Raw genomic sequence first — 23173 nt, forward strand, 5'->3', positions numbered from 1 at the left:
TCCCAGCTCTGTGCCTTGCAAAGGACTTAGGCATTATTTATTTGCATCTCACCTGTCCTCACTGCTCCACTGACCTGCAGGCCATGGTGGGTGATGAGGGCTATGGACAGGCAGCTGCATGCACAGCCCTTGCTGGATGATGAGGGCTATGGTCAGTCAAAGAAGACAACAAAACCTACCCCACAGATTTTTGCCCTCCTCCAAATACATGGGCTTCCTGAACCTCCAAACTCCATGATGGAGGGTGAAGCAGTCACAAGGCAAGCCCAGAGTAATGCCTGAACAATAAATGTAAATTACTGTGGCAAAGAGAGTAAGAGATTGGAAAAAAATATTTATTCAGGCATTTATTCTTGTAGAACAGTCAAAGAGTGCTGGAGAGGCCCCTGGATGTGATACTATCAATGCACCTTGTACTGGAAAGCTGTGGAATGTCTGAAAGCTGAGAAAGACGTCCCAGCTGCAGTCAGGAGAAAACACCAAGCCAGTCATTTTCCAAAGGCTCGTTCCATAAATTACTTTATTTCTCATTAAATGAGCACAGAGTCATCACCATATTAATAACAGATATGTTTATTATTACATATCCATCAGTGTGGCTTTCATACCACTTGAAACATGCAGATCATCCTAAGGACGAATGTCTTCCAGTGCTTCTTTACTTAATACACAACTGCAAAGCCATTATAAATTACTGAGGAGGTATTTGGTTAAGAAATAAAACAAAACAAACCCCTAGTGCCCATCCTGTGAATGCATTCCTGCTGCCAAGCAAGAGCCTGACAGCTGCACCCTGATTCCTCTGTCAGCCAGAGCTGCTGCGTTCTCTGCCTGCTTCTCTTTTTGCACTGCCCACACCTCTCTTGGCTCGTGAACCTTCCTTTGTCAGAGGAATTCTCAAAGGCTGTAGTTAATCTGGAAATCCACTGAGCACCCACAGGGCTTCAGCCAATTAAACTCAGTAAACCCCCTGACAGGCAGTAGCTTTTCAGAGGTTTCCTTTGTTTAGTTCTAGGTTTCTACACTTCTGGACATAGCAATAAAGCAGTGATCTCCAACGAAGGCAGTAAAGAGAGAATGTAAAACCCAGGACAAGTGTTGTAGGAGTAATTTACAGTTCAGACAGTGCACACATTTCTTAAAGGGTCGTTAACTTAAGGGACTCCCACTCACAAGGCCACTCACCATGCAGGAATGATGGACCCAGAATATGCTGCCAGACTCGCTGGTTCTCCTATTAGTTTCTAACACCTCTGAGAGTAAAATAATGTAGTATGGCTTGGCAAAAAATGCGCAGATTAAAGGCAAGCACTTGATTCTTCCCTTCAGAAACTGCTGAATCAGCATTCTGTAAAGTATGATGCAAATACTGTAACACTTGGATCCGGTCTGCGGTGGGCGGTGAGCATTAAGGCTGTTAGGAGCTCTGCAGTGAAGGCACTGAAGTTCAAGTGATAAGGCTTCATTTTTAAGCTTGTTCTGCAGTCTTCAAGAGTACAACTTTGAGTCTTGAAAGCAAATACAGTCCTTCTCCTTGAGAACCCTTCCTCCTCTCCTCCATTCTATGTGCTCATTCAACATAAATATCCCTTGGCAGGGGAAGCAGTCCTGTCCTTTCACCGCTAGGAAAAGAGCTGGCTGGATGCTGCAGTGGCTGACTGGCAGTTTGTTGTTGTTTCTGTTTTACTCCAACAAGGCAGCACGTTTTTATACACCTAGCTAAGCTTTATTTGCTTTAACTTGCATTACATAGTAATAATTAACCTAATCTACCTGTAGGCAAACCCGCAATTAAACACCCTGGGCGTGCTTCTGTGCCAAAGCAAGGAGGAGATGGGAATAGCGATGGAACCCTGGAGCTGTGGGAGCTGGCCTGGGAGGAACAACGTCTGCATGGCTGCCTCGGGGCAGGAGCAGCCCTCCTGGGACTGCACCAGGTCCCACTGCACTGCACATGTGGTTAGCTGCAACAAAGGGAGAGAGACAATTACTGAAGCAGAAGGGAGCTGCAGAATACAGCTGCGCATTTGCCAGGAGCTCTGGAGAAGGCATTACCATACCCAACACCTCTACAGTGCACATGGCACAACAGGGTGAGACCAATTGCACTGGGTGGCAAGAGACTCTCAAAGGGCATTTTGTCCAACCCCCCTGCAGACAGCAGGGACACCTCCAACAAATACTATGTTCAGTTTTGGACTCCCCAGTTTAAGAAGGACAGGGATCTGCTGGAGAGGGTCCAGCAGAGGACTACGAGGATCACGAGGGGACTGGAGCACTGCCTGATGAGGAGAGGCTGAGGGACCTGGGGCTGCTTAGTCTGTAGAAGAGAAGACTGAGAGGGGATTTGATAAATGTTTATAAGTATCTGAAGGCTGCCGGGGCAGGGGGAACAGGTTCTGCTAACTGCTCCCTGGGATAGGACAAGGAGCAACGGGTGTAAGCTGCAGCAAAAGAGGTTCCGTCTCAATACAAGGGGGAGCTTCTTTACTGTAAGGGTCACAGAGCACTGGCACAGGCTTCTCAGAGAGGTTGTGGGGTCTTCTCTGGAGCCTTTCAAGTCCTGTCTGGATGTGTTCCTGTGTGATCTGGATTGTGTGGTCCTGCTCTGGCAGGGGGGTTGGACTCGATGATCTCCTTGGGTCCCTTCCAACCCCTAACATCCTGTGAGCCCATGAGATCAGGCTGCCCAGGGAAAAGCAAGGCTGATCTTGAATGTCTCCAGGGACAGGGCCTTAACTACAGCCCTGGGCAGCCTGTGCCAGTGTCTCACCCCTCTCACTGTGCAGAACTCTTTCCTGATGTCCAACCTAGCTCTGTGCTGCTCCAGTTTCAAACCATTGCCCCTCACACTATCACCAGAAGTCCCTCACCAGCCCTCCTATAGGTCTCCTACAAATACTGAAATGCTTCTCTAAGGTTTCCCTGGTGACTTCTCCAAGCTGAACAGCCCCAACTCTGTCGGCCTGTCCCTATAGGAGAGGTTGTCTATCCCTTGGATCAGCTTGGTGGCCTCCTCTGGACCTGCTCCATCACGTCCATGTCTCTTGTGCTGAGAGCCCTATAGCTGGAAACAGCACTGCAGGTCAGGTCTCACCAGAGCAGAGCAGAGTGGCAGAATCACCTCTCCCTTTGATGCTTCTTTTGATCCTTCTGGGCTGCCAGTGCCCATTGCTAGCCCATGAGAAGCTGGTGGCTTCTCACCCAGCAGCCCCCCGGGTCTTTTATGCAGGGTTGCTCTCAATCTCATCATCCCCCAGCCTGGATTGATACTGAGGACCTGCACCTAGATGCAGGACTTTGCACTTTGCCTTACTGAACCTCAGAGAGCAGAGAGCTGATCAGACAGCTGTACTTTTACCAGCAAACCATTGAGAGTAAACAGTCCTGGGGGCATGCATGGCAAAGGCAGAGTGAGCCTCTTCCCCTGGCAGGAGGAGCAGAGGTTAAGATCACGCACATGCAGTTGGCAGAGCTTGTCTGACGCACAAGACTTCTGGTGGTCTGGGGGTTGTTTGGTTTAAGCATTAACTTCATCTGGTGCTCAAGTCCATATGTTTTCAAACAGAACACCTCAGGGTGCTGACACTAGGTGCAGGATTAGCACACTGTAAGCTCTGCAGTGTAGTTGCAGCTCCAGAAGCAGTACTGTGGATGCTGGCACCATGAAGTTCATCAGGAAATTACTACTAGTGCCAGGCTGTTCAAGTGAGGAATAGAACTTCAGATGAATTTGTATGTGAAGCTCTTTTCAGTGGCTCTGATACACCTCTCCATGAAGTCAAAGAAAGGTGGATCAGACCCTACACGAGAGGCACTAAGATGCCCTCAAGCCTGTATTAAAGTCTGTATCCAGGAGGAAGTTCTTGCCAGAGAGAGTGATTGGCATTGGAATGGGCTGCCCAGGGAGGTGGTGGAGGCACCATCCCTGGAGGTTTTCAAGAAAAGCCTGGCTGAGGCACTTAGTGCCATGGTCTGGTTGACTGGCTAGGGCTGGGTGCTAGGTTGGGCTGGATGATCTTGGAGGTCTCTTCCAACCTGGTTGATTCTATGATTCTATGATTCATGCCTGCTCACATTGGACCGACTCCAGCACTGAGATCAAGCTCTGTTCTGCTTCAGGCCAAGAGAAGCAGCTGCAGAGCCTTACTAAAAGCTAAACATGCATATCCATAAAAACTATCACTGCTGCCCTCACTCCCACCTCTAGGGAAAGAGGTCAGCAGGAGCTGCAGATGCAGCGAGTTCAGAGAAGCTGATCTAACAGTTCACTGTTTCCTAAAGAACCTGCTGTCCCTCCACACTTTGTAGCCTTCCTGACCCCAGGGCAGCAGCCTCCTACTGGGCCCTAACCAGTGCAGTCTCACATCATGCTCAGTTACAGCCCTGCTGCTGACAGTGCCATGGCAAGCTAAGGCTTTGCTCAGCACCTATGAGCCTTGCTGCACCCCCAGCTGCTCCAGAAATGCTGCATCCTCTCAGCTGCTGCTGACAGTGTCTTTTGATGTCCTCCTCCCCACACTGGTGCATTGATCACTACCTCTGACATGACACTGCCCACAACATCCCTGGGCTTTTATATTGGCAGCTTTGTACTCAAGGATTAATTTCCTTGGAGAAGGTTATCCTGAGGGTTCTCACATAAGTACCTCTACACTATGCACACTTCTGCTTCAGTGTTAATGGTGGGCACAAGAGTATCAGCAGCCTTTGTATCCTTCTACATTTTTCCTCCACTCCCCTGATGGAGGCTGTGTCATTGTGCACCCAGTGTCTCTTTACATGCAAAAGTTTGCTTTCAGGGCACTTTGTTCAAGGAATGTTGGTGGAAAAACTCTGTCCCTCTTGGGACTCTTTCCTGACAACCCAACTGCTCACTTTTGGGGAAGGAAACATGCACACAGTGTAGGGAAGCTAATGCAGGCTGAAAACGAGCCTGCAGCTACCTAGCATGAAAAAGTGGATTTGAAATCTTGACCTGGTTCATGTGTGGGGTCACAAACAGCTTACAAAAAGAGCTGCTGGGATAGAAGAGAAAGAATGGAAGGAATACTGCAGCTGCCTCAGACCAGAGGAGCTGGCAAAGACAGAACCTCTCTGTTTCTGCCATCTCCCCAACCTGCAGAAGACTCCTGTCCTACACAAGCTGAGTCAATCAGTTCAATGCCATTGCTAACACATCTGGTAAGCCTGGCCTTTAAACAGAAAAAAATGCACCCATCTCCCTCAAGGGCACTGGCAGCCAGGCACTCTCCTCTCTGCAGGACCCTTCCAAGTCCAAACCCCAGTAAATTTACCACAGAAACAAGAGAATTGTCTGTGCCTTCCTTTGGGATTCCAGCAGAGCCTTGGATCAGCAGCTCAGCAGCCATTACTATGGAATGATTTTGCAGTTTCCCAGGCAGCAGGATTTAGGAGCAGAGGTGTTTTAGGTCAACAACAGCTGTAGCTTTGGTTCCCTTCTCACCTAGCTTTTCCAGAAGTACTTTTAACGGCTTTTCGGAATGACTGATTTGCAGAGGATCTTGTCGAGAGAGTCCTAGGAGAAGCTCGGACAAAAGTAGACGGTGGTGTCTTGGGGATCTTCTTTACCAAATGAGTCACCCACTTCTTCTGCTCATCCTGACAGGACGCCAGTAACAGCAGATCTCTTGCTGAAGTCACATCGTAGCTCACTGGAAGGAAAAGGAGGAAGATGATTCACTGAAAGCTGGCACTTCTTCCCAAAACAAGAGCTATGACATGCCAGGGTGCCACTGCCAAGCAAAAGAGCACCTGCGTGCACACACTGGATTAGTTTATGTGTTTTGGAGGACAAGGAGCAGCAGTGGCAATGACCAGCACAGTTTCTTTCAGTATTTGTCACCCTGCATTAAGATTCTTGAGTCTAACATTAGTATGGCACAAGTTGCCCAGGGAGGTGGCTGAAGCCCCGTTCCTAGAGATATTCAAGGCAAGGCTGGACAGGGCTCTGGGCAACCTGCTCTAGTGGAGGATGTCCCTGATGAGTGCAGGGGGTTGGACTGGATGACCTTTGAGGGTCTCTTCCAAACCAAACCATTCTATGGTTCTATGATTCAAGGAATGAGAAAACTAATTGCAGTCTGATCAGCTGGAAAGTTGTGTGGGTGCCTCATGGCTGAGTTCCAGAGGACATACCCCACATGTCTACTTTGGAGGACCACAGAGAGGAAACCTTTCCTCTAATGTAATGGTAGGGGTTAGAAAGGACCTCAGAAGATCATCCAGTCCACCCCCGCCAGAGTAGGATCACCTAGAGCAGATCACATGGGAACACATCCAGGTGGGTTTGGAATATCTCCATAGGAGATTCCACAACCCCCCTGGGCAGCCTGCTCAAGAGTTCTGTCACCCTTGCAGTGAAAGAAAAACATCCTCATGCTTCTATGGAACTTCCTATGCCTCAACTTCCATCACTGCCCTTGTCCTGTCACTGGGCATCATGGAGCAGAGCCTGGCTCTGTGCCCTGGGCACTCACCCTGCACATCTTTATACACATGAATGAGGCCACCCCTAAGGCTCCTCCTCCCTAAGCTAAAGAGCTGCAGCTTCCTCCACGTAAAGAGGATGTTCCACTCAAGTGACTGAAGAACCACTCTTAAGGTCTTAGCAGAGCTTGGTGATGTGGACCCTGTGCTGTCCCTAAAGTGGGCCCCATGTAAGAGAGAGTGATCTGGGACCCAAGGAACTGACCAGGACTTTGGTATAAATCTAGGGAGGGCCTGTGGGCCCTCAGCAGAGTCACACCATCTTGAGCAGCGAAGGGCTCCCTGCAGAGCCTGCCACAGCTGCCTGACCACAAGCAGCACTAACAGTGCAGCATTTTAATGGCCCCTTTCAGTCTCTGTGATGGTGAAACTGAAGACAGAAACTTTTGCCACTGAAGTGCTTGTATTTGGCTCCTGTATTTCAGCAGCAATGGCCACCCAAGGCAGAGAGCACAACAGCAAAGCATCCAGAGCACCTTTGCATGGCGCAATCAGCTCCTCCTTCTTATCCAGGTGGTCTCTGTGGCACTTCACGTGGCATCTTCGGCATTCCAGGGCAGCTGGGGGCTTGAAGACATGCCAGAGAGGTTTGGCACAGGCCTCACAGTTGGCTGGGAAGTGGTACAACGTCGGGATGAACTCATGGCCTTTATGATTGATGAAGTTGGTCTTCTCTGCTGGCTGCACTGCTTCCACCTCCAACTCCTTCCTGCACTCCCCCTCATTAGCGTAGAGGATCTGCAAGGGAACGCTGGTGTCTTACTGCTGAGCATTATGTGTTGGATGCACCTGACAAAGGAGCTGACAACTTTTCCCAGGGTTAAAGAGCAATGATAAAACATTTCTTCTTACCTGGAATATTTTGGGAATTTCCTCTGTTTCAGCTCTGTACACATCTCCTTGAGTCACGGGGCGGACGTGGAACAGCTTACTAGGTGAGCAGAAAGAGGAGTCAGAAATACCAAAAGCCTCTGTGTGTGCTTGAAAAACACTGAGCACACTGCTCCCAGGCTCTTACAGATCTTGTTCATGCAAGCAGTATGATGGAATCAAGGCTGCAGTCTGATTTTAGGAAATAATAACTACACCATGTAGATCCTGCCCAGGGGGGAGCAAAACACTTCATAGCAGGGAAAGAGGTGTCTCAAGATGGGTTTAGTTTACCTGGGGAGGACTTTCAAATCCTTCCTCAGAACACTGATTATTGCTGGAAAAGCTTTCTGTCAACCCTGGAGGTAAGCACATGCAGCACAGTATTACTCACTCCTGTTTTGCTCTAAATCATCTTATCAGCTGACAAACAACCAGTGTCAGAACATCCTAAAGGCAGGCTGGGGCACCAGCTCTTGACAATGCTATCAAAATTGGGATGAACATCACCCTGTGCTGGATCAAGACTAAGTCAAACTACCTCAGCATCTTGTTTTCAACAGCTGCTGTAACAGATGTTTGTGACAAGACAGTAAGGAGTAACTCAAAGAGAAAATAACTTTCCTCCTGGTTAGAAGCAGTTGGCAGCTTGAGCACTTCCCAGCTTGAAGAGTCCTTCCACATCACTCTGTCAGTCACTGACAGACCTGCTCAGAACTTTCAAACCTCTCCAATTACTGCTCTCTAAGGCCTCATAAGGTTGGTCAGCTCTTCAAACACCACACACAGTCATCTGTCAGCAGGGGGCTTCAGAGATATCTGACACAACTTTCCTTCTGTATAACCAGTACAAAGGGATCACCATTCCTTTTATTACTCTAAACAGAAACCATCTGAGAAAACCAGAAATGCTCTGGGCTTGATCAACACTCCAGGAGACTTTACAGCAACTTTCCAGTACCTAAAGGAGGGGGAATGGCTTCAAGCTGGAAGAGAGGAGATTTAGATTAGATATAAGGAAGAGGTTCTTCACTCAGAGGATGGTGAGGCACTGGAACAGGATGCCCAGAGAGGCTGTGAATGCCTCCTCCCTGAGAGCACTGAAAGCCAGGCTGGAGGGGCTTTGAGCAACCTGGTCTAGTAGGAGGTGTGGCAGGGGAGCTGGAACTAGCTGGTCCTTAAAGTTCACTCCAAGCCAAGCCAGTCTGTGATTCCACCACTGACGCTTTCTCAGACAGCAAGAAAGAGGTATGAAGCAAGAGGATGAGCCCTAAACTCAGCCAGCCACAGCTGGCATGCCCTGCTCTAGACAGCAGCTGCTGAGGCTACTGAAGAAAACAGTCACTGCACTGAATCACAGCTAGAGAGGCAAACTGGAGGCTCCACTGCCTCTGACCCCGGCTCCTGCTGTAAGTTCAGACATGTGGCTACCAGCAGTGCCACACTAGTGTGTACTTCACTCTTCCTCCAGTTGCCAGCAATAGCAGGACACAGAAAAAGTGGTGTCTCCTGTCAGCAGCTCCCCAAAAGACATGTTCCAAGGAGCACGGGAAATGGAATTTTGATTGCAAGCTTGAAGACCTGTGATCAGTTTTGCCACACACAGTGCTCCTTTTCTAACCTGTTGTCCTGGAGTCAGGTATATCCCAAAGTTCCTCTCCCTCTGTGGTTTGAATGGGAGAGGAAAAGGCATGAAAAACCTGTTCGAAGGGGGGGAGCAAAGGGCCCTTTCGGCACGAGGGGTGCCCGTGCAGATGCCCGCACAGGAATCAGGCTGGGATTGGCTGTGGTCTTCGTGCCTAGAAGTGGTAACTCGACCCTTTGTCTAGGAAGAGTACAAAAACTGGGGGACTTCCCACCTTGGGGTGCCTGCCTTAGAGTTCTCCCCCGCCTGGATAGTTCCTGCAGCAGTCCCCTGGTGCTGCAAAGGACAAGCTCCTGAGGAACAGGTAGGAGCGTCCCTGCTTTGGGCGGCTCCCACCATAAGCACCCTCTTTATGCAGGCTTGATAGGCCTTAATGAGCCTCAGAGGTCTTTTGAAAGAGAGCAGAGGACAAGCACCCTTCCAGCCAGCCTGGCTCACCTGTGAGTAAACTTTTGGCTCAGCCTGATTAATAGTGGGGAATGCTATATTTAGTAGCTTAGCCTTTTCCAACTCCTGACTTCTGAAATAGTCAAATTTACCTATGGTATCCTTGTAAGATCTTCTCAATCAAACTAAATCTGCTAATTAGAACTAAATTAATTCCTGTTTCTAGTTTTGGGGGTGGGTTTTTGGGAAAATAAAATAATTCCATTTTTATATATATTCCTGACTCAGCTGCATTAATTCCCTGCCTCCATAACACCTGTGTCCAAAACTCACAGCCACTTTACTTACTCTATATCTAGTACCATAGATGGATTAGACTGGTCCTTGTCCTTCTCATCATTGTAGAACAATATCTTCTTACTGCTCACCACCACATACTGGGGAAAGAAAGGGTAACCCCAAGTTAAAAAAGGCATTTTACAAGCAGCATTTATCGTGCTATCCTGTAACATGCACACACAGAGCCAGAGCAAATTTAAGTTTGCTAAAGCAACATCAAGGAGAGGTCAATCATTGTGCAGGCAGCTGCATTGCTGGCAGCTGGGCAAGGCTGCAGCTGCAGTGACTCTGCACTGTCACTGGAGCGACTCTGCACGGTCACTGCAGCACCCTGACAGGCTTGGGAGGACTCTGGTATTCCACCTGCACACAAACTCACAGCTTCCAGCTGCTACTGAAAATTTGTTCCTGTGAAAACCATTGTGATCACTGAGCAACTCCTAGAGTGCAGAGTCTGCAGCTCAGAGCTAAAGCTGTCAATAACTCTAGCTCTGGACACCGCAAGGCTCCCTGGTGCTTTGCACCTAACTACCAGCAGGCTAAAGGAGATGCTCTCTGCTTCAGCTAACTATGTCCTACACTCTCAATTTCATGGACTGGTGACTTAAAGAGCCAAAATGAATCATAAGAAACATCTGGGATGATATGAAGCTCCAGACAAAAATCTGGCTAAGCCATTCTAGTGTCAGCTTGAGGTCTACTTCAAGGTAATTCTCCACACTCAGCCCTAAGTTATGCTAAGCGGGTCAGAGAACATGGGGCAAACCCATCAGTGCTGCCGGCAGCGGTGTCAGAAAGACAGCAGCCCAAGTTACAGCAGCTCAGGCATCAACCCAGCTGCACTGCTAATGGAGTTTTGCTTTCCATTTAGTTTAAGTTAGCTTGGGCATGCCTGCGTTTCAGGTGGCATGCTTCCCACTAATCCCAAACCTGAATACACCCGAGAACTTGGAGCAGAAGCATCTGGGCAGACTGACTACGAGCAGCTTGTTTCAGCCAACAGAATGCAGATCTGAGTCCATATGGCCCCTCATTACTGGGTCTCACAGCTACTTTAAGGAACCTTATCAGCGTGGCTCATTTTATGAGAGAGACATCCATCTGTGCCTCAAATTCCTTCAAAGTGCAAGAACAAATCTTGTGGAACAGACTTAAAAATAGGTGTGTTTGATGAAGCACCACAAAAGCATCCAAATGCTATTGGCATTTGTCTCAGATACAGCACCAAGAACATTCCTGACCTTGCAGCTCTAACAGGGAGCACAGTGAGCAGAGACCAGAAACCAAACCAGAAGCACATAGCTCCAAGCTGTGGCAAGCATTTCCAATACAGCACTTGGTCACGCTTCCTCCTCTGCAGGTCTGGGAATAAGGCTGCTGCTGGCAGTAAGACAGCAGAGCTCAGCACCTGCTCTCCACAAGGCAGAGCAGGGAGTGGGCTTGACTGACAGACATCACCAAGGTCTGATACTGCTGTGGAAGTAGGCAGGTCGGGAACTCAAAACACTGCGAGTCTGGCAAAGGCCAGTGTGAAATGGAGCACTTGCAGAGAAGGGGTTCAGAAGCTAAACACGTGAGTGTTTCTGGGACAGGAATTGAATCCTTCTCCTTCATATTGTGTAGAAACCACTGCTAACACCTGCAGGGTGAGAAGGTAAACAGGGGCAGCTGAGAAGAACCTTTCAGCCGAATCAGAAAATGACGTTCAAACTGCCATGAATAAACTTCATAATTTCCAGCACTGGTGTCTGGACACAAGTAAGGAAGATGCAAGGAAATAAACTACTTTGTACAAATTGCTTGCAGAATGTACACAATCCCAGTGGCCATGCACACTGCTGTGAGTTGGTGCACTGCAGGATGTTCACAGGCGGCCACTGGAAAGCAGAAAACATCAGAAACTTCTTCTAAGCTTCCAGGCATCTCTAGATGAACATCTGAATTTTCAGAGAGCTAGATCATAGTCTCTGCAGAGCCAAACCAACACTTCTTTCTCTAGAGCAGGAATTCCAAAAGACAGGTCCAGTTTCTGAGCTCTTTTCATGAGCCTGACCATGCTAAAAGCAAGGCAGACAGAAATCTCTCTGGAATTGAGTGTGGCAGCATTTGGGCATGCTCTCTGCTCTCACAGTGTACATAAAGCATCTTTTTCACTAATAGGATTATAAAGAAGCTTACTCAAAGGAGAAATGGGATTTTTGATGGTTCCAAGATGCCCACTGCAACTAATTTCCTCCATCACCTGCTGTAAATTTGCACAGTGTTATTATTACAGATTTTGTACTGAACTGGAACTTTGGTGGTGTCCTTTTTTCTCCAGTGAAACACTGTACACTTTAATCCAATAACCGTGTTTGCTTCCTCACTGTGGGCTCTAAAACCAATGCACCATATGCCTAAAAACCTTCCAAGGGGGCTGAGGAAGAAAAGAAAAGTAGTAAAGAATTTGTACCTGTCTCTTCCAGCCATGCCGCTTTATATTGCCTTTGTTTGGTACTGACAGCCAGCCTTCCAGCCTGGACTCTGGGAGAACACAAAGCATAGAAAATGATTTTATTCATTTATATAACAATAAGGAGAATAGCACAAAAGCAAGCTGGAAAGGAAGATGTGCCACATGCAGCAATAGGCGATTGCCTGTTCAGCACAGCAGAATAAAAAGCACAGCTAAAGCGGGAGAAGCTGTAAGCATTTACTCCATGCTCCACCACAAGCTAACGCTGGGCGCTGCAGAATTAAGTGAAGCTCTTTGCCTTGCTGCCAGCAGCTAACGCTGCATGTAAACAGTTTGTAAAGTTAGGCAGGGAGGACTGCTTTGAAAATCTGTCACAGCTTTAACACAGGATGATTAAGAGAAATATCAACATCATTTCACGTTCGGGGGGCTCTATGGGAATACTCAGCAGGAAGATGCAGCAAGATCCACATTTTCCAAGAGGAACAATAAGAGCACAGGAGCAAGCAAAGCTTCAGGTGTGAAGGTCATTACTCACAGGAGATAAGCATAGGAGATAAATAAGGAATGCAGGAAGCATCAGCTAGATACAAGGAATAAGAGACAAGGAGTTTGTTTACATGTCAATGGATGGTTTCCCACAGAGCACTCTAATAATCTATTTCCCTACCACAAATCTACTGCAATTAACAGCTATACAAAGAGTCACAAGGAAATCAGTCTGCCTAATATGAACCGTGGATTTCTACACCACTCCAACTAACAGCCCCTGGGCTTGGAGAGATAGTTTTTAGCTGTTGAAGCTGAGTAAGAGCAGTGAGAAGCTCTTGTGAATCCTACCATCCGACAGGGAAAGAGTGTCACGACTTTGTAGGTGTCAGAACGAAGCAATCAAAATTCCACTCCTTGATGACAGATTTATTTCACCTCGGGCAATGTTGTCATTAAAAAAAAAGATTGTAAAAAGGTGATTAGTAGAAAAACGTGTGAGAGTACAGCCAACAGTCTGCATCCTTCACAAGGAGCTACCTGGCAGCACCAAAACCTTCAAAAACATGAAGTTAAAATTTACAGAAGCCTTCTCCATAAATACTGGTGCCAGAAGGAGCTAGCAGGCCCTGCACCTCTCCAGGCACAACCAAACAGAGGTGAGATGTGGTCCACAGGCTTTGTTACATTAAATGGCAGCCAGGCTGACAGCCCAGCCTTGGCCCAACACCACAGCCAGCAGAAAAACCCTTCCCACTGCCCTTACAGCACAAGGCACTTGTAACTGGGCTGTACTTAAAAACAAAAGGATCGTTTCCTAACAGTTGTCCACAACCACAGCTTCAAAATACCAACACAGCACTGAGCTACTGATGTTCTACCTGGGGGAGAATTCTTAGCTGAGCTCATTCCAGTAAGAAGTCTTCCTGAAAAGAGGAAGGAAATTTGGATTTCCCTGACTCTTGCATCTGCATAAGAATTGTGCAGACTCCTCCCCAGTTCTCGAGATTCAGAGATTCACAGAATGGTTTAGGTTGGAAGAGACCTCAAAGCTCGTCCAGTTCCAACCCCTTGCCATGCCCAGAGACACCTCCCACTAGCTCAGGTTGCTCAAGGACTCATCCAACCTTGAACACCTCCACACAGGGGGCAGCCACAACCTCCCTGGGCAACCTGTGCCATTGTCTCACCACCATCACGGACAATAATTTCTTCCTCACCTCCACTCTCAATCTCCCCTCTCCCAGCTCAAAGCCATTGTCCCTCATCCTGTCACTCCCAGCCCTTGTCACAAGTCCCTCTCCAGCTCTCCTGAAGCCCTTCAGGTACTGGAAGGCTGCTCGAAGGTCTCCCTGCAGCCTGAACAACTCTCCCAGCCTGTCCCAACAGGGGAGCTTCTCCAGCCCTCTGAGCATCTTTGTGGCCTCCTTTGCCCCTCTCCAGCAGCTCCAGGCCCTTCTTGTGCTGGAAGCCCCAGAGCTGGAGGCAGTGCTGCAGGTGAGGTCTGAACAGAGCAGAACAAAGGGACAGAATCTCCTCCCTGTTATGCTGCTCTCCCTGCTCTGGCTGCAGCCAGCACACAGCTGGCTCTGGGCTGCCAGTGACCAGTGCTGGCTGCTGGGCACTTTGGATTTCTTCCTAATCTCCATTCTAAATGTATCCTCCTCAAGCTCCAATCTGTGCCCCCATGTCCTATCCCTACGAGGCCCTTGTAAAAGGTCCCTTGCTGGCTTTCTTGTGGGCCTCTTCAGGTACTGCATGGTAGCCTTGGAGAAGGAAATCTAATACTTCCATATCTGCAGGCATCCCAGAGAATGCTTGCCCTATTCTGAGTACTTTGAGTATTTTTCACACTAAGAAAAGACTCTTTTCAATTTTAGAACTGTCCTGAAGCTCCATCCCTCCACTGCCAAGCCAAGAGATTCACTGCTGCTGAAGACTGCGACTCCAAAAGGAGTTGTGGCATCTGAACGCCTGGCAAGATTCAGCATGTTTGTAAAGCTGCACCAGGGAATATGCTGTTTAGAGGGACAGTGTGAGAAGTTTTCTAAGTTCACTGTGTTTCAGCACCTTCTGAAAGGCATTTCCAAAGAACCAGGAAGTGGATGAGCCACTAACACCAAAGGGGCTGACATTCTGTGCTGTCTAGCAGCCAGCTACTTCCAACACCAAAGTCTTTGCAAGAGATGATTCCTGAGCTGTGAATAACATCTTGCAGTTGCAAAGAACAGTTTCTGCACATGCTCCTTTGGAAGAAAGCTAAGGTTTGTCTGGAACCCAACATACTCTTAAGAGGGCAGAGGAGCCCTTTCCTGCCAGCCTTGCCACACAGGTTTGTCTCCAGTGACACTCACGGTGCATTTTCCTTGCCCTTGCCATCGCCACAACTGCAAATGCTCATCTGGCCATTTCACAAGCATTTGAGCCAGAGGTACAACACCTGAGTGCTCTGATTAAGTCTTTAAGAAAATATGGGCTATGTAGACCATAAGAAACAAACTTCCACTCCTGATTTTAAATAGTTTTAGTCTCAAAACTATTGCCTGACAACTGCCCTGTACTTTCGACAGGATCCCAGAAATGAGCTTCCCTATTTGCAATGCAGAAAATCCACAGTAATCCTCAAACCCAGGAGCCAGGGCTCCTTCTGGTTCAGGGTAATTAATCTGAGTTCTGACAGTAAGTCTTCAATAAAATCACACAAGACAACCATGACTGCCCTGAACTGAGGCTCCTTGCATTAGAGCTCAGTAATACAGGAGCCCTCATGAGCAGCAGAGCAGCTCTTTGCAATGCTCAGGACTCCTCAGACTCTTCTCAAGCAACCAAAGCCCTGGATACACTACCCTGCTCCATCCTTCCCATCTGATTCTTTCCTTCTTTGGACTGTAATGCCATGCAGATCTCACCTAGCACTGCTGACTGGATCTTGCTCTGAGGTTTATTCAGGTGATGACTGCTTTCAGGTCCTTCAGAAAGTCATTTCTGTGCCACATACTCAAAAAACCACAACCCCACCTGTTGGCTTACATGGTCCACATGCATCATTCCAGCCTATCTTTGTGGGGAGAACGACCTGTACCACGTGCTGTAAATCATTATGTGTTGCAGTAAACCTGCAGTACAGCTCAATTCTTCAGTTACCCTGCAAGGCAGATGGAAAGAGTTCATTCTCAGCAGGCTTTGAGCTGGAAGAGGGCAGACTGAGACTGGATATTGGGAAGAAATTCTTGAGAAGGAAGGTGGTGAGACACTGGAACAGGTGGCCCAGGAAGGCTGTGAATGCCTCTGTCTGGACATGTTCAGGGCCAGGCTGGATGAGGCCTTGAGCAACCTGGGCCAGTGGGCCCATGGCAGGGGGTTGGAACCGGATGAGCTTTAAGATCTCTTCCAACCCAAACCATTCTGTGATTCTAGCTTAGTGTCCTCTAACAACTGGGATCCCCACAAAGTTTCTGATTATGTTTTGTCTCCACAAAGAATTCTCTTTACAGTCATGTAAGTATGAAGACTTCCCAGGTCCAGCCAGGAGGAAGAGGCACAGCAAGGGAACCAATAAAAAGTAAATACTTCATCTGTTTTAGCAAGAACTCTCTTTTTTAACACTGCACACATCAGCTAAGACATGAGGAGGAAGAGTTGCAAACCCCTGACCACATCATCATCTAAGGCAAAAGCCTTAGAATAGCCTGGATTGTCTGAAGGAGCCAATCCCTACCTTGGGAGAGAAGCTGCCCTGGGAGCTACCAGAACTTGAGGGGCATTTAGCTCAACAACAGGCAGAAACACTTCCAAGTGAGATGCAGCTCTAAGGAGAAACAATCTCCACAACTTCTCTGTAGCTCGCTCCAACACAGGACATTTTCCCTTGTTTTTTGGAGTATTAGGCATTCATTTTGGTATTCTCTTGACTTTATCTTCTGATCCTAACATTTCACAAAATGCTTGTCCTGCAAATTCTGAATTCTCTTCCTGTGGCCTAAACTTCTTGATCAGAGGAGATGCTATCCCACATCCTGAACCTCTCTGCCATGCATGAGGACAGTGGAAATGCCTGAGAGCCAGGGGTCCCTGCCACCACCACTGCCACACCGTTTTGTAGCAGGGTTTTTATGCTTCAGAGCTGCAATGGCTCTTTTAGGCATCTTTACGTTATTCTGTGCTTCCCTTGCATCCCTGCTGATGTCTCCCACGTGGCAGGGAGCCGACAGAAGCTATGCTGTAGTTACCCCTTGAGTAATTCTACTGGTTATTTGCCCTAGAAGCAGATGCAGCACCAAGAGAATCCTGCTGGCTATTCATTAGAGCCACCTCTTAAAGAAGATGCTACTTGAGGTGCTCTGAAGGAATGTCCAAGTGTGGGCTACAGAAGTGACAGCAATCATAGAGTAGTTTGGCTTGGAAGTGACATTAAAGATATTCAATTCCAAACACCCACCACGGGCAGAGACACCTTCAACTCCACCAGGTCCTTCAAAGCCTCTCCCAACCAGGCCTTGAACACCTCCAGGGAGGGGACATCCACAGCCTCCCTGGGCAACCTGTGCCAGTGTCTCACCACCCTCATGGCCAAGAATTTCTTCCTCATCTCCAATCTCAGTCTACCCCCATCCTATCACTACAAGTCAAAAGCTTCCTTCAGGCACTGGAAGTCAGCACACGGCTGAAGACAAAAACTGATACACATTTCAGCAGCTGCACTGCTGTGCTAAGCACTTTCTGTTCCGCAGGCTAATTCCTTGATTTGCAGGCAAATCACTGCATCACTTCCTCTCAGTGGCCTGGGGTATTTCTACTTTGAATGCTGCCTTTTTTCATCCCTCCTTATAATGCTAATGGCCTCTGCTTGGCTCTTCCACAAATGTGTGAAACCTGACAAGACTAATGTCACTTAATCTCTTTTAATTACCTATATCGCTTCTTATTCAGACTCTGATAAACTCTGAGCCTTATTTAAAACCAAACCAAAACACCAGGGACATGACTGACATCTAGAGAAATCCTAACAGTATGTATCAGAGGTTCTACCTGTGTGAGAAAGTGACACCAGCAGCACAACTGCAGTTAAACAGAGGCATGTGAGGAAAGGGGAAAGGAAATGAAGGAAAGAAAAAGAAACGAAAGCTAATAGAACAGTTAGGGGGCTCACAGATATAGAAGATGAAGACCAGAGGAACTTCCACTAATTATGATGTTCTCAATTCCAATGGAAAAGTCCCAAGGTCTTGCAGATGCTGAAGCTCCTGCCCCAAAGCTGAAGCGGCAGGTCAGAGAGCTGGAAGCCCTGACACAGGTCTCTTTCAGAGACTGAAAATCACAGACTCACAAGAATGAGAAGGTTTGGAAAGGACTTTTGGAGGTCTAGTCCAAGCCCCCTGCAAAGCAGGATTACCTAGAGAAGGCTGCACAGGATGGCATCCAGCTGGGTTTTGAGTGACTCTGGGCAGCCTGTTCCAGGCTCACAGTAAAGAAGTTCCTCCCTCCTGCATTCAAGTCCGTGACCGTTACCTCTTGCCCTGTCTCTGGGCACCACTGAAGAAAGCCTGGCCCCATCCTCCTGACACCCACCCCTTAAATATTTGTGAGCATTCCTAAGATCCCACTCACAGCTTTCTCCTGGCTAAAAAGCCTCAAGTCCCTCAGCCTTTCTTCATCACAGAGATGTTCCAGGTCCCTCAGCATCTTCACAGCCCTGTGCTGTAACCTGTGCTAGTTTGAAGCAGGGTAGAATGTTTTGGTGAGAGGAACGAGATCATAAGCTGTGAAAGGAAAACAATGGTGATGTCTACTCCCCTCAGAGTCTTGCTGAAGAAGAAAGGAAAACATTAGATAACACTCTCGCCATTTTGTGGCACTCTGCCTTGAGCTTTTGACTGAGCTGCAGCTCCCTAACCTCACCTTCCACTCACCTTTGCTTCTTAACCTCTTGGCCGAACCTCTATTCTTCCTTGGGACTGGGGTAAGGTTGAGAGGGGCAGGGGGAAGGTGCAGGGGTGGTTGAGAGCCCCTCCTGGAGACTCAGGTTTCTGGGAGGGGAGTTGTGTTTCTGTATTACTTTTATCTTGTCTATTTCTGTCTATAACTGTATAGACTGTAACTATCTGCTTGTATATTGTGCTAGCTGTAAATATAAGCTTCATTTATATTTCCAGAGCTGGCTGAGTCTAGTCTGGGTGATTACTAAAGTGTGGGGGGGCAGGGAACACCCAAACCATCACAAACCTCTTCAGATGAGGCCTCACCAGGGCAGAGTAGAGGGAGATGAGAACTTCTCTCAACCCACTTGCCACCCTCCTCAAGACGCCATTGCCCTTTTTGGCCACCAAGGTGCATTGCTGGCTCACAGATACCCTCTTATCCACCAGGCCTCCAAGGTCTTTCTCCACAGGGCTGCTCTCCAGCAGCCCAGTCCCCAGCTTGCACTGATCCAAGGGGTTATTCCCCCGCAGCTGCAGGACCCTACACTTGCCTGGTTGAACTTCATGTGGTTACTCTCTGCCCAGCTCTCCAGCCTGTCCCTTAATGTGGCAGCCACAGAGAGAGCTTACACCTACACTCCTTCCAAGGGCTAGGAGGCAACAGGGTCACACTGAGATACCACTGCCCTTAAGAGGGAAACAGGCAAGGGAAAGAGGATGCCCAGACAGAAGTACTGGCTGTCTCAGTCATGATGCTGAAAATGAAAGTGAGGGAGTTCCAAATGGTCCTCTTGTGTAGGATAAATCCAGTCTGTTTTCTTGTAGAAAAATTCAAACTCTCAGTTTACAGCAGCTCAGAAATTTTCACTGACAAATGTTGAACTACAGGGTTCAGGAGACATTATCAAACATAAGTCTGGATTCCAGAATTGTTTGAGGGAAGAAAACAACATTTCATGAGGTAAAACCCCTCTGATTTCTCTTTCATCCCAGTGAATTGCAGTACTAATTCTCAGTGTACCGAAGGGAGAAAATTCTGAGTACTGAGAACTGAGAAGTGGCAGCTCCTATCAGGTGGCAGCTAAGTAAAGAATTCCTTCACAAATCTAACAGCTCGAACAATTCCTAGTACTGAGTCTTGATGGAATTTTGGCTCAGAAGATGTTTTTCAGAGAAGTAAATTAGACATTCACTTGCCAAGATGGCAATGGCCTGAGGGTTTTACAGATCCAGCTTCAGAGTGCACAGTGGAAGTTGTGACGAAAGGATTGCATCATTATCTGAATGAACACCAGATGCTAATTAGAATACTCTAAACCAGAATCCATTGAAATGTTAACTAAAAATGAAAATCTAAAAACATCCTGAGGGAAGACAGGACACAAAAATGGGCATGGAAAGGAACAACTACATAAAACCAAACACTAAGTCTTGGAACCTACCTGAAGTTTCACTCCCTCTGAGACCCCTGGAAAAACTCTAGAATGTGACAGTGTGAGCAGCAAGACATTAACAGGAAAAGAGACATCTACAATGATTCTGTTTACTTGGGTCTGAAGGCTTAAGGTACCCAAAAGAATATTCTACTTTCCTATGTTTTAATATGTTTTTCTACCACAGAAAGCAGACTGTAAAACTGTAAGACGAGAATGCAAGAGAAGCATTTATTGAGTTTTTCCACCAGGAACTATGAAAATTACTTAACTATACCTAAACCCTCTATGTCCAACACGGAACCTCACTACAGTTTATCACCACCAGACGTTTTTTCCTGCATCTGCATACAAAAGAGGGTCGTGCAGAAGCACTGCTGACACTGGGGCAGAGGAAATCACAAACCGGTGTGACTGCAGGTCTCGATATGTGGTGCCTGGCACTGCCACTGCATGGCAGTGGCTTACTACATGCTGTCATTTGCTCCTGTTTCCACCTGCTCAGAGCACCAGGCAGCCAGAAATGCATTCTGGAAATCCCTACCATTATTTTTCACATTCATCCCACGGTGCTGCAGGATTGTGAGTAACAGATAAGAATAGGACAACCTTGCACTCCGAATGTAAGACACAACCTCGACGTCCTGCATGTGCTGGCTATGTTCTACTCACTGGGCACTGTACATTGTATTCACTGCCTTCAGGCAGCAGCACGTGGGAAGAGTCATTCTATGAAAGCAGATAATAATGCCAAGCCATACAGCAGGAATGATGTGAGAAGAAACTAAGACTTGAATATACAAAGACTTAAGTTTATATAAAGCTGTGAAACACATTTGCAAAAACAAACAAAACCACCAAAAACAAAAAGACCAATAAAAAATAAACACAAAAAACCCCAGAAAAATCCAAACAAAAAACAAACACAAAAACCCCCTAAAGAACAGAAAACTCAAACAAAAAACACAAAAGAAACCCAAATAAAAAAAAATTAAAACCAAACACAAAAAACCCAAACAACCAAAACCCAAACACAAAACTCCACAACCAACAACAAAAACTCAACCAACCAAAACCCACACAAACGGAACACATAAAAACCCAACTAACCAAGAAACATAACAACAACCAAAGTCCACAGTCCAAACCCTAAGTTGAAATGTGATGTAGAGAAGCAGACAGAAGAATTTTCAAGGTAGTAATCTTGTTTGATGCAAGACCCTCCCCAGCAATGTCCCTGCACAGGATCAAGCAGTCCCAACATGCACCTCCCTTACCTGCAAAGGTCCCATCAGTCTCATCAGCCTGCAGACTTCCTACACTGGTGGAATCCATCCCCTGCTGCAGGTCCAGAATCTTCCTCCGTAACTGTTCTATGTCACTCTCTTTACTGTCCAGCTGCATCTGCAGCTCGTTCCTGTATGTTGACTCCTCTGCTAGTTGCTGTAGTTACAGACACAGGCACAGTCACTGTGATACCAAAACTACGGCAGCAAACTATTCTGAAAACAGAGCTCAAGGGTTTTTTGTGCTAACCTCTCTAGATACTTTTGATAGCATTAGCAGAAGAGTAAAGCAGAAGGGTTTGTTCAGCCTCAGGAAAAAAGTTAATGGTCGCCACTCCAGCAATGACATTGGTGCAGAAGAGTCTGATCAGAGCATGTTCCCAGCTGGTTTGAGAAGCAGCCCAGGCACCAGCCACAGTGCAGTGCGCTACACAGGCCCAGGGTTTAGTCTTCATAACAGATCAGAAACTTCCATGGCGAACAATTTAGAAAGGGGAAAGCACACAATCACAGAATGGTAGGGGTTGGAAGGGACCTACTGGAGATCATCAAGGCCAACCCCCTTGTCGAGGCAGGGTCACCTAGAGAAGGTCACACAGAAACATGTCCAAGTGGGTTTGGAATGTCTCCAGAGATGGAGACTCCAGCACCTCTCCGGGCAGCCTGCTCCAGGGCTCCAGCACCCTTGAATTAAAGAAGTTCCTCCTCATGCTTAGATGGAACTTCTGATGGTGAAGTTTGTGTCCATTACTCCTTGCCCTGTCACTGGGCATCACTGAACAAGCCTGGCCCCATCCTCCCAACCCCCACCCTTTAGGTATTGATCAGCATTGGTGAGATCCCCCTCAGGCTGCTCTTTTCCAGACTAAAATGCCCCAATTCTCCGTCTATCCTCACAAGGGAGTTGTTCTGGTCCCCTATCACTGTGGATGAGAACAAACACTTGTTCACTAAATTTCTGCAGCCCAGAAACACGTGAAACAGAGCTGCTTGTGTCTCCCAGCAGCACAGGAGTCACACATTTGCAGAGAGAATTCCAGAGTACGGTAAGGAATTAAGACTCTGTTACCGCTTGCATTTCATTGAGCTCCTTCTGGTACTTCACTACCATCTGATTGAATTTCTCTTTTTCTTGATTAAGTTCTAACTGGAGCTTTCTGTTTTCTTTCTCTTTCTTCCTCAGATCTTGCATGTTAGCTTTCTTTCTGTCTATTTTGAAGTCCTTCCGATTCATTATCTCAGCCAGTTTGTTGACAGCCTGTAAAGAGAAAGAAGAATTGGTAGAAAAGTTCTCCATACACAATCTCTCAGCTCCTGTTTAGAGGATTTGAATTAAAAAACTCTTTACCAGCAGAAATGGCTTCTACAACAGAAGTGGTACTGAGAAGCACCCAGCATCCAAACTTATGTTGCCAGCTCTCAGTATCAACAATGCATGTTACAGAGAATTAACAGAAACTCAGTCTCCAAGGAAATGAGTTAGCTGCACGCAAAACAAACCAAAACCTGATCAGATGTGCAAAGTTACCATTGCTACTCTATTTCACCAAATGTTCTACCTGTGTTTTCAGAGTCCTTTCAGTGTTAATGCTCTTCTCATAATGCATCCTAATGTTATTGATTTCCTCCTCCTTTTTCATTTCATATTCTGTTGAAATAAAAATGAAATTGACAGGCTTTAGGACAAAGGAAACAATGCTAAGCTTAATCACTTCTACAGTTGCACCACATTTTTTCCCTCCATTTTCCTGTTGGGTCACTAGTACGCAGAACACAGTTTGCAGTCACCAGGTTAACGCTACTATAAGAGCAAGCTAGCAACAGGCTGCATCAGAACTGCA

General features: G+C 47.2%; 1 protein-coding gene across 6 annotated transcripts in view; it reads right to left on the reverse strand.

Annotated features, from left to right (window-relative positions):
* Nucleotides 1–491: 491 nt before the first annotated feature.
* The window catches only part of ROCK1 (Rho associated coiled-coil containing protein kinase 1), a 101468-nt gene continuing 78786 nt past the window's right edge, over nucleotides 492–23173 (reverse strand). For 3 of the 6 annotated variants that reach the window (XM_064170690.1, XM_064170689.1, XM_064170691.1), the window contains 9 exons: nucleotides 22892–22980; nucleotides 22402–22590; nucleotides 21324–21489; nucleotides 12204–12274; nucleotides 9761–9849; nucleotides 7363–7441; nucleotides 6987–7248; nucleotides 5468–5675; nucleotides 492–1964 (listed from right to left, as the gene is read on the reverse strand). In XM_064170690.1, coding sequence (XP_064026760.1) covers nucleotides 1961–1964; nucleotides 5468–5675; nucleotides 6987–7248; nucleotides 7363–7441; nucleotides 9761–9849; nucleotides 12204–12274; nucleotides 21324–21489; nucleotides 22402–22590; nucleotides 22892–22980 — 1157 coding nt within the window. In that variant the 3' untranslated portion in view covers nucleotides 492–1960. Of the gene's footprint in view, nucleotides 1965–5467; nucleotides 5676–6986; nucleotides 7249–7362; nucleotides 7740–9760; nucleotides 9850–12203; nucleotides 12275–12744; nucleotides 12790–21323; nucleotides 21490–22401; nucleotides 22591–22891; nucleotides 22981–23173 lie in introns of those variants that run through there. The other 3 variants (XR_010308366.1, XM_064170693.1, XR_010308367.1) reach the window with 3 other exon arrangements.

This window comes from Pogoniulus pusillus, chromosome 34 (genome assembly GCF_015220805.1).
Source record: "Pogoniulus pusillus isolate bPogPus1 chromosome 34, bPogPus1.pri, whole genome shotgun sequence".
Taxonomy (NCBI): domain Eukaryota; kingdom Metazoa; phylum Chordata; class Aves; order Piciformes; family Lybiidae; genus Pogoniulus; species Pogoniulus pusillus.